General features: G+C 44.8%; 1 protein-coding gene across 2 annotated transcripts in view; it reads left to right on the top strand.

The window, feature by feature from the left end:
* Positions 1-12,500, top strand: part of LOC118376321 (arrestin red cell-like) — a 110,123-nt gene that overhangs the window by 41,115 nt on the left and 56,508 nt on the right. For both annotated transcript variants that reach the window (XM_052497650.1, XM_052497649.1), the window contains exon 2: positions 10,530-10,560. In XM_052497650.1, coding sequence (XP_052353610.1) covers positions 10,530-10,560 — 31 coding nt within the window. The remainder of the gene's footprint in view (positions 1-10,529; positions 10,561-12,500) is intronic.

The raw sequence follows: 12,500 nt of genomic DNA, 5'->3' as shown, positions 1-12,500 counted from the left end.
GTAAAATGTAAGTAGGCATTAAATCAGATTGGTTAAGGTAAGGGTTAAGGTAAGGGAGAATGTTAGGGTTAAGGGATAGGGATAGGTTTAAATCAAAAATAACTTTCTATTGCTGGATTTGAACCTGCAACCTTTGGACCCAGATGCTTACGCATCTTGAAGGTAACAGCGGCCACTGTTGCCTCTAGTGGCTGGTTTCCACGCCATCTCCCGACATCCTCAGACATGGATGGACATCAAATACCTTGTATCATGGGTGACCTGGCTGGTGTTGATCAGTTCAGTTACTCTTGGCTTAACACTTTCCTGACTGTACACACATTTCATTACTCCTCTCTCTCTCTCTCTCTCTCTGTAATGTGTTTCTCTAGTCTCTCTCTCTGTCTCTCTCTTTTGACAGACAGACAGACAGACAGACAGACTGTCCTTGCGCTGAGAGGGGTTCTATTGACAAACAGTCATCATGATAACGTCTCACAGCTGCGATGGTCTTCTCGGAAGCTTAGTTGTGATTGGATAGAGCCACGTTGGGAGAGAGGAGTAAGGAAATGTGTGGTGTGTGTGTGTGTGTGTGTGTGTGTGTGTGTGTGTGTGTGTGTGTGTGTGTGTGTGTGTGTGTGTGTGTGTGTGTGTGTGTGTGTGTGTGTGTGTGTGCGTGTGTGTGCGCGTGATGTACACTGGTGTCTGGTGTCACTAATATTTGCATTCCGTCTGGGCCGATGTGAATGTTTCTGTATATGTTTGACTATATCAGTGCTGTTTCTAGATGTCAGGGTCTGTTGGGATCTTAGTCTAATGGATTGAAGAGAGAAACACTAACATGAACAATCTGACCTTTTACTTCTGCTTAGTCTTCTATTGTTTTATTACACAACATTATGACATCTCATTCTGTATGGTAATTAAGTAAACCCTGTCTGAGGCAGACAGGTCCATAGGAGCAGGAGTCCATCTCCTGTTTCTGTAGCGAGAGGCAGCTTGATGAACAAGTCCACCCCCTGGACAGTGCAGAATGCTAGTCTGTCGCAGGGCCTTACCCACAATCCATCAACATACTCTGTGTTGTAATGTTATATCGAGGGGCCTTACCCATAATCTTTCAATATACTCTGTGTTGTAGTTTTATATCATTGGGCCTTACCCACAATCCATCAACATACTCTGTGTTGTAATTTTATATCGAGGGGCCTTACCCATAATCTTTCAATATACTCTGTGTTGTAGTTTTATATCATTGGGCCTTACCCACAATCCATCAACATACTCTGTGTTGTAGTTTTATATCGAGGGGCCTTACCCACAATCCATCAATATACTCTGTGTTGTAGTTTTATATCGTTGGGCCTTACCCACAATTCATCAATATACTCTGTGTTGTAGTTTTATATCGTTGGGCCTTACCCACAATCCATCAACATACTCTGTGTTGTAGTTTTATATCGAGGGGCCTTACCCACAATTCATCAATATACTCTGTGTTGTAGTTTTATATCGTTGGGCTCAGCTGGTCTTAACAAACTAGTCTCAAATAAGATGGAAGTATTCAGCGTTGAAAAAAAAATCTCCCAACTCCTTACTGTGAAAAGACAGTGACAGACTGTCTTTTTGAGTCCAATGGAAAACCACTTTTAAATGTTGATGTGTTTTGGTCCAGTTCTTTCAGCTATCTCTCTGTATCTTGTTTGGACTGCTGTTGACCTTGCTACAGGGATGGACTGGTCACTCTCTCTCTTTATTTTCTTCCCTCTCTTTCTCTCTGTCTCTCCCTTTCTGTCTCCCTGTCTGTCTCCCTTTCTGTCTCCCTCCCTCCCTCCCTCCCTCCCTCCCTCCCTCCCTCCCCTCCCTCCCTCCCTCCCTCCCCTCCCTCCCTCCCTCCCTCCCTCCCTCCCTCCCCTGTCTGTCTGTCTGTCTGTCTGTCTGTCTGTCTGTCTCAGCATATCCACATATGGACTTCCTGAACTAGGGCGGCAGCGTAGCCTAGTGGTTAGAGCGTTGGACTAGTAACCGGAAGGCTGCGAGTTCAAACCCCTGAGCTGACAAGGTACAAATCTGTCGTTCTGCCCCTGAACAGGCCGTCATTAAAAATAAGAATGTGTTCTTAACTGACTTGCCTGGTTAAATAAAGGTAAAATAAAATAAAAACTAGTGTTAGGACACTCTATCCCATGTCAAGTCTGTGTGTGTGTGTTTGTCTCTTGGCTACTTCCTCAGACTCTTTGTGGGATTGTGGTTCTAGTCAGGTCAGTTTTGTGATTCATTTATTTACATGTTGTATCATATACTTTTTTGTTCTTCTTCTGCTTCTGTTTAGGGGGTTGTGTAAGTGTCCAAACACAGTGGATTAACAGCTAAATGGGAGTACATGCAGTCACACTCGATCATTGATTGGTAACCTTTTAGTGACTGTGTATGATAACCTTCGTTTTCGTGTGTGTTTGTTGCGTGCGTCTGTGTGTCTGTTGTAGTCCATGTCTTTTTAAAGTGTTTTGATTTTGATTTCACCTTTATTTAACCAGGGAGGCTAGTTGAGAACAAGTTCTCATTTGCAACTGCCACCTGGACAAGATAAAGCATAGCAGTTCGACACATACAACAACACAGAGTTACACATGGAATAAAAAAAACATACGGTCAATAATACAGTAGAAAAAAAGAAAACAAAAAGTCTATATACAGTGAGTGCAAATGAGGTAAGATAAGGGAGTTATGGCAATAAATAGGCCATGGTGGCAAAGTAATTACAATATAGCAATTAAACACTGGAATGGTAGATGTGCAGAAGATGAATGTGCAAGTAGAGATACTGGGGTGCAAAGGAGCAAGATAAATAAATAAATAAATACGGTATGGGGATGAGGTAAATAGATGGGCTGTTTACAGATGGGCTATGTACAGGTGCAGTGATCTGTGAGCTGCTCTGACAGCTGGTGCTTAAAGCTAGTGATGGAGAATAGAGTCTCCAGCTTCAGTGATTTTTGCAGTTCGTTCCAGTCATTGGCAGCAGAGAACTGTAAGGAAAGGCGACCAAAGGAGGAATTGGTGCTACGAGTGGGTGCTGCTATGGTGACCAGTGAGCTGAGATAAGGCGGGGCTTTACCTAGCAGAGACTTGTAGATAACCTATAGCCAGTGGGTTTGGCGATGAGTATGAAGCGAGGGCCAAACAATGAGAGTGTACAGGTCGCAGTAGTAGGTAGTGTATGGGGCTTTGGTGAAACAATGGATGGCACTGTGATGGACTGCATCCAATTTGTTGAGTAGAGTGTTGGAGCCTATTTTGTAAATGACATCGCCGAAGTCGAGGATCGGTAGGATGGTCAGTTTTACGAGGGTATGTTTGGCAGCATGAGTGAAGGATGCTTTGTTGCGATATATAAAGCCCGATTCTAGATTTAATTTTGGATTAGAGATGCTTAATGTGAGTCTGGAAGGAGAGTTTACAGTCTAACCAGACTATATCTATTCCTAGTTCCACATTTCTTTGAATGGAGCATGCTTATTTAAGATGGTGAGGAAAGCACTTTTAAAGAATAACCAGGCATCCTCTACTGACGGGATGAGGTTAATGTCATTCCAGTATACCCGGGCCAGGTCGATTAGACAGGCCTGCTAGCTGAAGTGTTTCAGGGAGCGTTTAACAGTGATGAGGGGTGGTCGTTTGACCGCAGACCCATTACGGATGCAGGCAATGAGGCAGTGGTCACTGAGATCTTGGTTGAAAACAGCAGAGATGTATTTGGAGGGGGAGTTAGTTAGGATGATATCTATGAGGGTGCCCGTGTTTACGGATTTGGGGTTGTACCTGGTGGGTTCATTGGTCATTTGTGTGAGATTGAGGGCATCAAGCTTAGATTGAAGGATGGCCGGGGTGTTAAGCATGTCCCAGTTTAGGTCACCTAGCAGCACGAGCTCAGAAGATAGATGGGGGGCAATCAAATCACATATGGTGTCGAGGACACAGCTGGGGGCAGAGGGAGGTCTATAGCAAGCGGCAACGGTGAGAGACTTGTTTCTGGAAAGGTGCATTTTTAGAAGTAGAAGCTCGAATTGTTTGGGTACAGACCTGGAAAGTAAGACAGAACGCTATCTTTGCAGTAGATCACAACACCGCCGCCTTTGACAGTTCTATCTTGGCGGAAAATGTTATAGTTAGGGATGGAGATTTCAGGGTTTTTGGTGTTTTTCCTAAGCCAGGATTCAGACACGACTAAGACATCCGGGTTGGCAGAGTGTGCTAAAGCAGTGAGTAAAACAAACTTAGGGAGTAGGCTTCTAATGTTAACATGCATGAAACCAAGGCTTTTACGATTACAGAAGTCAACAAATGAGAGCTCCTGGGGAGTGGTAGTGGAGCTAGGCACTGCAGGACCTGGATTAAGGGTTCGGCTAAAGGCTATACAAACTGGCCGAAGCAAGTTCGGAACAGAGAGTAAAAGGAGCAGGTTTCTGGGCACAATAGCATAGATTCAAGGCATAGTGTACAGACAAAGGTAAGGTAGGATGTGAGTACATTGGAGGTAAACCTAGGCACAGAGTTATGATGAGAGAGATATAGTCTCTAGAGATGTTTAAACCAGGTGATGTCATCACATATGTAGGAGGTGGAACAACATGGTTGGTTAAGGTATATTGAGCAGGGCTAGAGGCTCTACAGTGAAATAAGACAGTAATCACTAACCAGGACAGTAATTGACGAGGCATATTGATATTAGAGAGAGGCATGCGTAGCCAAGTGATCATTTGGGTCCAGTGAGTGGTTGGGCTGGCTGGGGACACGGTGATTCAGACAGTTAGCAGGCCGGGGCTAACAAGCTAGCAGTTAGTAGGCCGGGGCTAACAAGCTAGCAGTTAGCAGGCCGGGGCTAACAAGCTAGCAGTTAGCAGGCTGGGGCTAACAAGCTAGCAGTTAGTAGGCCGGGGCTAACAAGCTAGCAGTTAGCAGATCGGGGCTAGCAAGCTAGCAGTTAGCAGACCGGGGTTAGCAAGCAAGCAGTTAGCAGACCGGGGCTAGCAAGTAAGCAGAAGGGCCTTTGGGGGACATCGCAATGGAGGTAAGTCTGTTTTTGCCTCCTCGTGCGGTGATGTCGATAGACCAGTCATGGATTAGTAGGGTTCCAAGTAGCTCTAGATAGCTAGTCTGAATAACCATACTTGCGTAGGCTTTTTGAGTATGAAAATATAATGCTTTATAGTATGGGAAATTGTGATTATTGCGTATGTTTTAAATGCCAGGATGTCATATTAATTTGGGCTTTTCTCTAGTAGAATTCACTGCATACTATTGAGGAAGAGAATCGTCTTTTCACGCCCATGTGTGCTTGACAACAGCTGATAATCAGAATAGGGGACGTGCTCTACAAAAATGAATGAATGGCGGGGAACATGCGCGATTGCGCAATAGATGGCACCTTCTTGGTATGGATGATTAGTAGTTGATATTTGTTGCTAACTGAGTACGATATTACTAAACAGTTCATTCTAAACAGTATTGATTGTATTACTGTTGATGATATCTGGAAATGTGTATGTACACCCTGGCCCATCTACTGTTGCTAGCCCCAATTCTGACTTGTGCTCTGATATCTGCTTCACTGATTTCTGCTCGAGTAAAAGTCTGGCTTTTCTGCACGTTAACAATAGAAGCTTATTATCTAAAATGTATCAATTGAAAGTCTGGGTTCACAGCTCCAATCCAGATGTGTTGGTCATTACTAAGACGTGGTTAAGGAAGAGTGTTTTGAATACTGATGTTAACCTTTCTGGTTATAACCTTTTCGGCAAGACAGATCTTCCAAAGGTGGGGGAGTGGCAATCTTTCCCAAGGATCACCTTCAGTGCTCTGTTGTCTCCACCAAGTCTGTCCGCAAACAATTTTATTTGCTGGTTTTAAGCATTCAACTTTCAAATAGCTCTTTGTTGACTGTTGCTGGGTGTTATCGTCCTCCATCAGCACTGGCCTGTACCCTACCTGCCCTAAGCTCTCTCCTGGTCCCTTACACTAAGTCTGAATGTGTCCTGCTAGGTGACCTAAACTGGGATATGCTTAAACCACCTGACCAAGTCCTAAAGCAATAGGACTCCCTAAATCTTTCTCAGATTATTACCAATCCCACAAGGTATAACTCCAAACACCCAGAAAAGGCTACTCTCCTCATGTTATCCTCACAAACAATCCTGATAGGTATCAGTGGTGTTTTGTGTAGTGACCTTAGTGATCATTATTTTCCAGCCTGTGTTGGTAATGGCTGATCAGTAAAACGACCTGTCCTGATTTGTCATAGACGCTTGCTAGAAAACGTTAATGAGCAAGCCTTCCTTCATGAACTGGCCTCTGTAAAATGGTATAGAATCAGCTTGATCCCCTCTGTCGAAGACGCTTGGACCCTCTTTTTGGATATTTTCAGTGCTATTGTTAACAAAGACGCCCCCATAAAGAAAACGAGAATTAAAAACAGGTTCAGCCCCTGGTTCGACAGTGATCTTGCAGAGTTACTCCACCTCAGGAATTGCATTTGGGTTCGGTACACGCATACTCAGGCTGACTGGCTCTCGTTCAGGCAAATGAGAAATAAATGAACTCAGGCAAGCCGGAAGGCCAAAGTTAGTTACCAAGAAGTTCTATAAACAGTTAAATACATGAAGAATAAACCCTCCTCTTCACAGCTGCCCATGTCCCTTAATGTTGATGATGTGGTTGTTACTGACAAGAAGCACATGGTGGAGCTCTTTAATCACCATTTCATTAAGTCAGGATTCCTATTTGACTCAGCCATGCCTCCTTACCCGTCCAACATCTCCCACCCCTTCTAATGCGTCTAGCCCTGATGCTTCTCCCTCTTTTTTTCCCTTGCCCTGCTACAAAGTTTCTCCCTGCAGGCAGTCACTGAGTCTGAGGTGCTAGAGGAGCTCCTGAAACTTGACCCCAAAAAAACATCTGGGTCAGATGGTTGAGACCCTTTCTTCTTTAAGGTTGCTGCCCCTATCATAGCCAAGCCTATTGCTGACCTTTTTAACCCGTTTCTCCTCTCTGGGGAGATTCCCATTGCTTGGAAGGCAGCCACGGTTCGTCCTTTATTTAAAGGGGAGATCAAGCTGATCCTAACTGTTATAGGCCTATTTCTATTTTGTCCTGTTTATCAAAAGTGTTGGAAAACTTGTCAATAATCAACTGATTGGTTTTCTTGATGTCTATAGTATTCTCTCTGGTATGCAATCTGGTTTCCACTCAGGTTATGGATGTGTCACTGCAACCTTAAAGGTCCTCAATGATGTCACCATCGCCCTTGATTCTAAGCAATGTTGTGCTGCTATTTTTATTGACTTGGCCAAAGCTTTTGATACGGTAGACCATTCCATTCTACTAAGGCATATTGGTGTCTCTGAGGGGTCTTTGGCCTGGTTTGCTAACTACCTCTCTCAAAGAGTGCAGTGTATAAAGTAAGAACATCTGCTGTCTCAGCCACTGCCTGTCACCAAGGGTGTACCCCAAGGCTCAATCCTAGGCCCCACGCTCTTCTCAATTTACATCAACATCATAGCTCAGACAGTAGGAAGCTCTCTCATCCATGTATATGCAGATGATACAGTCTTATACTCAGCTGGCCCCTCCCCGGATTTTGTGTTAAATGCTCTACAACAAAGCTTCCTTAGTGTCCAACAAGCTTCCTCTACTCTTAACCTTGTTCTGAACACCTCCAAAACAAAGGTCATGGGGTTTGGTAGGAAGAATGCCCCTCTCCCCACTGGTGTGATTACTACCTCTGAGGGTTTAGAGCTTAAGGTAGGCACCTCATACAAGTCCTTGGGAGTTTGGCTAGATGACACATTGTCTTTCTCACAGCACATATCAAAGCTGCAGACTAAAGTTAAATCTAGACTTGGTTTCCTCTATCGTAATCGCTCCTCTTTCAACCCAGCTGCCAAACTAACCCTGATTCAGATGACCATCCTACTCAGGCTAGATTACGGAGACATTATTTATAGATCAGCAGGTATGGGTGCTCTCGAGCGGCTAGCTGTTCTTTACCATTCGGCCATCAGATTTGCCACCAAGGCTCCTTATAGGACACATCACTGCACTCAACTCTCCTCTGTAAACTGGTCATCTCTGTATACCCGTCGCAAGACCCACTGGTTGATGCTTATTTATAAACCTACCTTAGGCCTCACTCCCCCCTATCTGAGATATCTACTGCAGCCCTCATCCTCCACATACAACACTCATTCTGCCAGTCATATTCTGTTAAAGGTCCCCAAAGCACACACATCCTTGGGTTGCTCCTCTGCAGCTAGTGACTGGAATGAGCTGCAACAAACACTCAAACTGGACAATTTTATCTCCATCTCTTCATTCAAAGACTTAATCATGGACACTCTTATTGACAGTTGTGGCTGCTTTGCGTGATGTATTGTTGTCTCTACCTTCTTGCCCTTGGTGCTGTTGTCTGTGCCCAATAATGTTTGTACCCTGTTTTGTGCTGCTACCATGTTGTGTTGTTACCATGTTGTTGTCATGTTGTGTTGCCACCATGCTGTGTTGTCATGTGTTGTTGCCATGCTGTGTTGTTGTCTTAGTTCTCTCTTTATGTAGTGTTGTCTCTCTTGTCGTGATGTGTGTTTTGTCCTATATTTAAAAAATGTACGGTGTCTATTTCTGTGAAACTCGTGCGTGTAATGTTTACTGTTAATTTGTATTGTTTATTTCACTTTGTTTAGTATCTATTTCACTTGCTTTGGCAATGTACACGTATGATTCCCATGCCAATAAAGCCACTTGAATTGAGGGAGGGAGGGAGGGAGGGAGAGAGAGAGAGAGAGAGAGAGAGAGAGAGAGAGAGAGAGAGAGAGAGAGAGAGAGGGAGAGAGAGAGAGAGAGAGAGAGAGAGAGAGAGAGAGAGAGAGAGAGAGAGAGAGAGAGAGAGAGAGAGAGAGAGAGAGAGAGAGAGAGAGAGAGAGAGAGAGAGAGAGAGAGAGAGAGAGAGAGAGAGAGAGAGAGAGAGAGAGAGAGAGAGAGAGAGAGAGAGAGAGAGAGAGATGTTTATGTGTGTGTTAACATTCATATCAGTTGGGGAGTGAGTTAGGTCTGCTGTAGACCGACACATTGTCTCTCCAACACACCCACTTTGTTTTCTTTTTTTCTCCCTCTCAATGAGTCTTTCTCTCTTGCTCGTAATCACTCTTTCTCTTTCCCTCACTCACTTGTTCTTTTTCTTGTTTCTCTCGCTCTCTCTATCAGATCATTTTGCCCATGGCCTCTGAATGATCTCCCTCATCAATCGTTCATTGTTTCTCCTTTCCTCTGTTTCTCTCTCTTTATTCACTGGGAGAAATTGGGGATGAGGAGTGTGTTAACGCACGGTGTGTGTGTGTGTGATCTGACCAGTATTTCATAGAGATGTTTTTCACTGAAGCGATTTTCCCTCCCTCCCTTCTTCCCTCAACCCTTCCTCCTGCACCTTGTCCAGTGATCTCTCTCTTCTACTTGCTGACTCAACCACATGATGTATAGAACTCGAGATGATTCTCTTCATCCTATCTTCCTTCCTTCTCACTCACTATCTGCTGCTGAGCTTCCTTTCCCCCTCTCCCTGAGTCATTTACTCGCTCTCTCTTTTCCCTCTTCCCCTTTCTCTCCAACTCTCTCTCTCTCTCTCTCTCTCTCTCTCTCTCTCTCTCTCTCTCTCTCTGTCTCTCTCCCTCTCTCTCCCTATCTTTCCATCTCTCTCTCTCTCTCTCTCTCTCTCTCTCCCCACTCTCTCTCAATCTCTCTCTCTCTCTCTCTCTCTCTCTCTCTCTCTCTCTCCCTCTCTGTCTCTCTCCCTCTCTCTCCTATCTCTCCATCTCACTCAATACCTCTCTCTCACTCAATCTCTCTCTCTCTCTCTCTCTCAATCTCTCTCTCTCTCTCTCTCTCTCTCTCTCTCTCTCTCTCTCTCTCTCTCTCTCTCTCTCTCTCTCTCTCTCTCTCTCTCTCTCTGTCTCTCTCTCTCTCTCTCTCTCTGTCTCTCTCTCTCGGGCTGTGGAACAGAGACAGAGATAAATGGTTATTGGTGGGGCTCTCTCATTGTACCACCATCACCATCAGACAGATTACTCTTTGGTTTATGGTCACTGAACAACTGTCTTGCCATTTGGGGGAACTAGTTCTCTCACATTCAACTCAGTAGATGGTCCTTATCTGTTTGTTAAAACACTTACTTTACGTCATTAGAAAGGTCTGTACCTGAGGTGTAACAATACAGTACAACTATAATTCATCCTGGGGGAATTCCCTTTTTCCACATAAATAACAGGAGACCTATTCTACAGAAGGCCTACTCTACAGTAGACCTATTCTATAGTAGACCTATTATAAAGTAGACCTATTATATAGTAGATCTATTCTACAGGAGGCCTACTGTATTGTCTGACTGGTTGTGGTAGTAGTTCATAGTGAAATCTGTTGAAGTCTGTCAGTGTCTGTATCTGTGATGAACACAGGAATATTCTCTATATTGTTATGTGGTGAGTAATTCATCTCTCTCCTTTCAGAGTCTTCAAGAAGTCCAGCCCCAACTGCAAGGTAGTTCACAACTCCCCTGTGTGTGTGTGTGTGTGTGTGTGTGTGTGTGTGTGTGTGTGTGTGTGTGTGTGTGTGTGTGTGTGTGTGTGTGTGTGTGTGTGTGTGTGTGTGTGTGTGTGTGTGTGTGTGTGTGTGTGTGTGTGTGTGTGTGTGTGTGTGTGTGTGTGTGTGTGTGTGTGTGTACATGCGTGTGTGTGTCAGACAGAAGGTGAGGTGGGTTCCTCATCTTTCCCTGTAAGAGTATATTTCTCCCAGTAGGCTTCCTATTCTTCCTCTTCTTCCTCTGAGTCTATCAGATCTCTTTCTCTTCTTCCTCTGAGTCTATCAGATCTCTTCTTCATTTTCTTCCTCTTCTTCCTCTGAGTCTATCAGATCTCTTTCTCTTCTTCCTCTGAGTCTATCAGATCTCTTCTTCATTTTCTTCCTCTTCTTCCTCTGAGTCTATCAGATCTCTTCTTCCTCTGAGTCTATCAGATCTCTTCTTCCTCTGAGTCTATCAGATCTCTTCTTCCTCTGAGTCTATCAGATCTCTTCTTCCTCTAAGTCTATCAGATCTCTTCTTCCTCTAAGTCTATCAGATCTCTTCTTCCTCTAAGTCTATCAGATCTCTTCTTCCTCTGAGTCTATCAAATCTCTTCTTCCTCTGAGTCTATCAGATCTCTTCTTTCTCTGAGTCTATCAGATCTCTTCTTCCTCTGATTCTATCAGATCTCTACTTCCTCTGATTCTATCAGATCTCTTCTTCCTTTTCTTCCTCTTCTTCCCTCTTCTTCCTCTGATTCTATCAGACCTCTTCTTCCTCTGATTCTATCAGATCTCTTCTTCCTCTGATTCTATCAGATCTCTTCTTCCTTTTCTTCCTCTTCTTCCCTCCTCTTCCTCTGATTCTATCAGATCTCTTCCTCTTCTTCCTCTGAGTCTATCAGATCTCTTCTTCCTCTGAGTCTATCAGATCTCTTCTTCCTCTGAGTCTATCAGATCTCTTCTTCCTCTGAGTCTATCAGATCTCTTCTTCCTCTGAGTATCAGATCTCTTCTTCCTCTGAGTCTAGCAGATCTCTTCTTCCTCTGAGTATCAGATCTCTTCTTCCCCTGATTCTATCAGATCTCTTCTTCCTCTGAGTATCAGATCTCTTCTTCCTCTGAGTCTATCAGATCTCTTCTTTCCCTGAGTATCAGATCTCTTCTTCCTCTACTTCCTCTGAGTCTATCAGATCTCTTCTTCCTCTACTTCCTCTGAGTCTATCATATCTTGTTATAGATTTTTCCTCTTCTCTTTCTTTTAGCATTTGTTTCATTCTCTCTGCCATTTTTGCTCCAGTTTTTCTCCCATCTCTGCCTTTCCATTCTCTTTTGTTATCGCTCTTCCTTTCTCTCTCTCCCATACTCTCCCCCCCTCTCTCCCTCTCCTTTCTCTCTCTCCCATACTCCCCCCTCTCCCCCTCCTCTCTCTCTCTCTCTGCCCAGGTCTCCCTTTCTCTCTCTCCCATACTCCCCCCCCCCTCTCTCCCTCTCCTTTCTCTCTCTCCCATACTCTCCCCCCCTTCCCTCTCTCTCTCTCTGCCCAGGTCTCTCTTTCTCTCTCTCCCATACTCTCCCCCTCTCTCCCTCTGCCCAGGTCTCCTTTCTCTCTCTCCCATACTCTCCCCCCTCTCTCGCTCTCTCTGCCCAGGTCTCCCTTTCTCTCTCTCCCATACTCCCCCCCCTCTCTCCCTCTCCTTTCTCTCTCTCCCATACTCTCCCCCCCTCTCTCGCTCTCTCTGCCCAGGTCTCCTTTCTCTCTCTCCCCACTCCCCCCCTCCCCTCTCCTTTCTCTCTCTCCCCATACTCCCCCCTCTCTCGCTCTCTCTGCCCAGGTCTCCTTTCTCTCTCTCCCATACTCCCCTCTCTCCCTCTCCTTTCTCTCTCTCCCATACTCTCCCCCCCTCTCTCGCTCTCTCT

This window comes from Oncorhynchus keta, chromosome 35, assembly GCF_023373465.1.
Source record: "Oncorhynchus keta strain PuntledgeMale-10-30-2019 chromosome 35, Oket_V2, whole genome shotgun sequence".
NCBI classification, from domain to species: Eukaryota; Metazoa; Chordata; class Actinopteri; order Salmoniformes; family Salmonidae; genus Oncorhynchus; species Oncorhynchus keta.
Note: the sequence above shows the minus strand (reverse complement) of the source record. Positions and strands in the feature narration are given on the sequence as shown.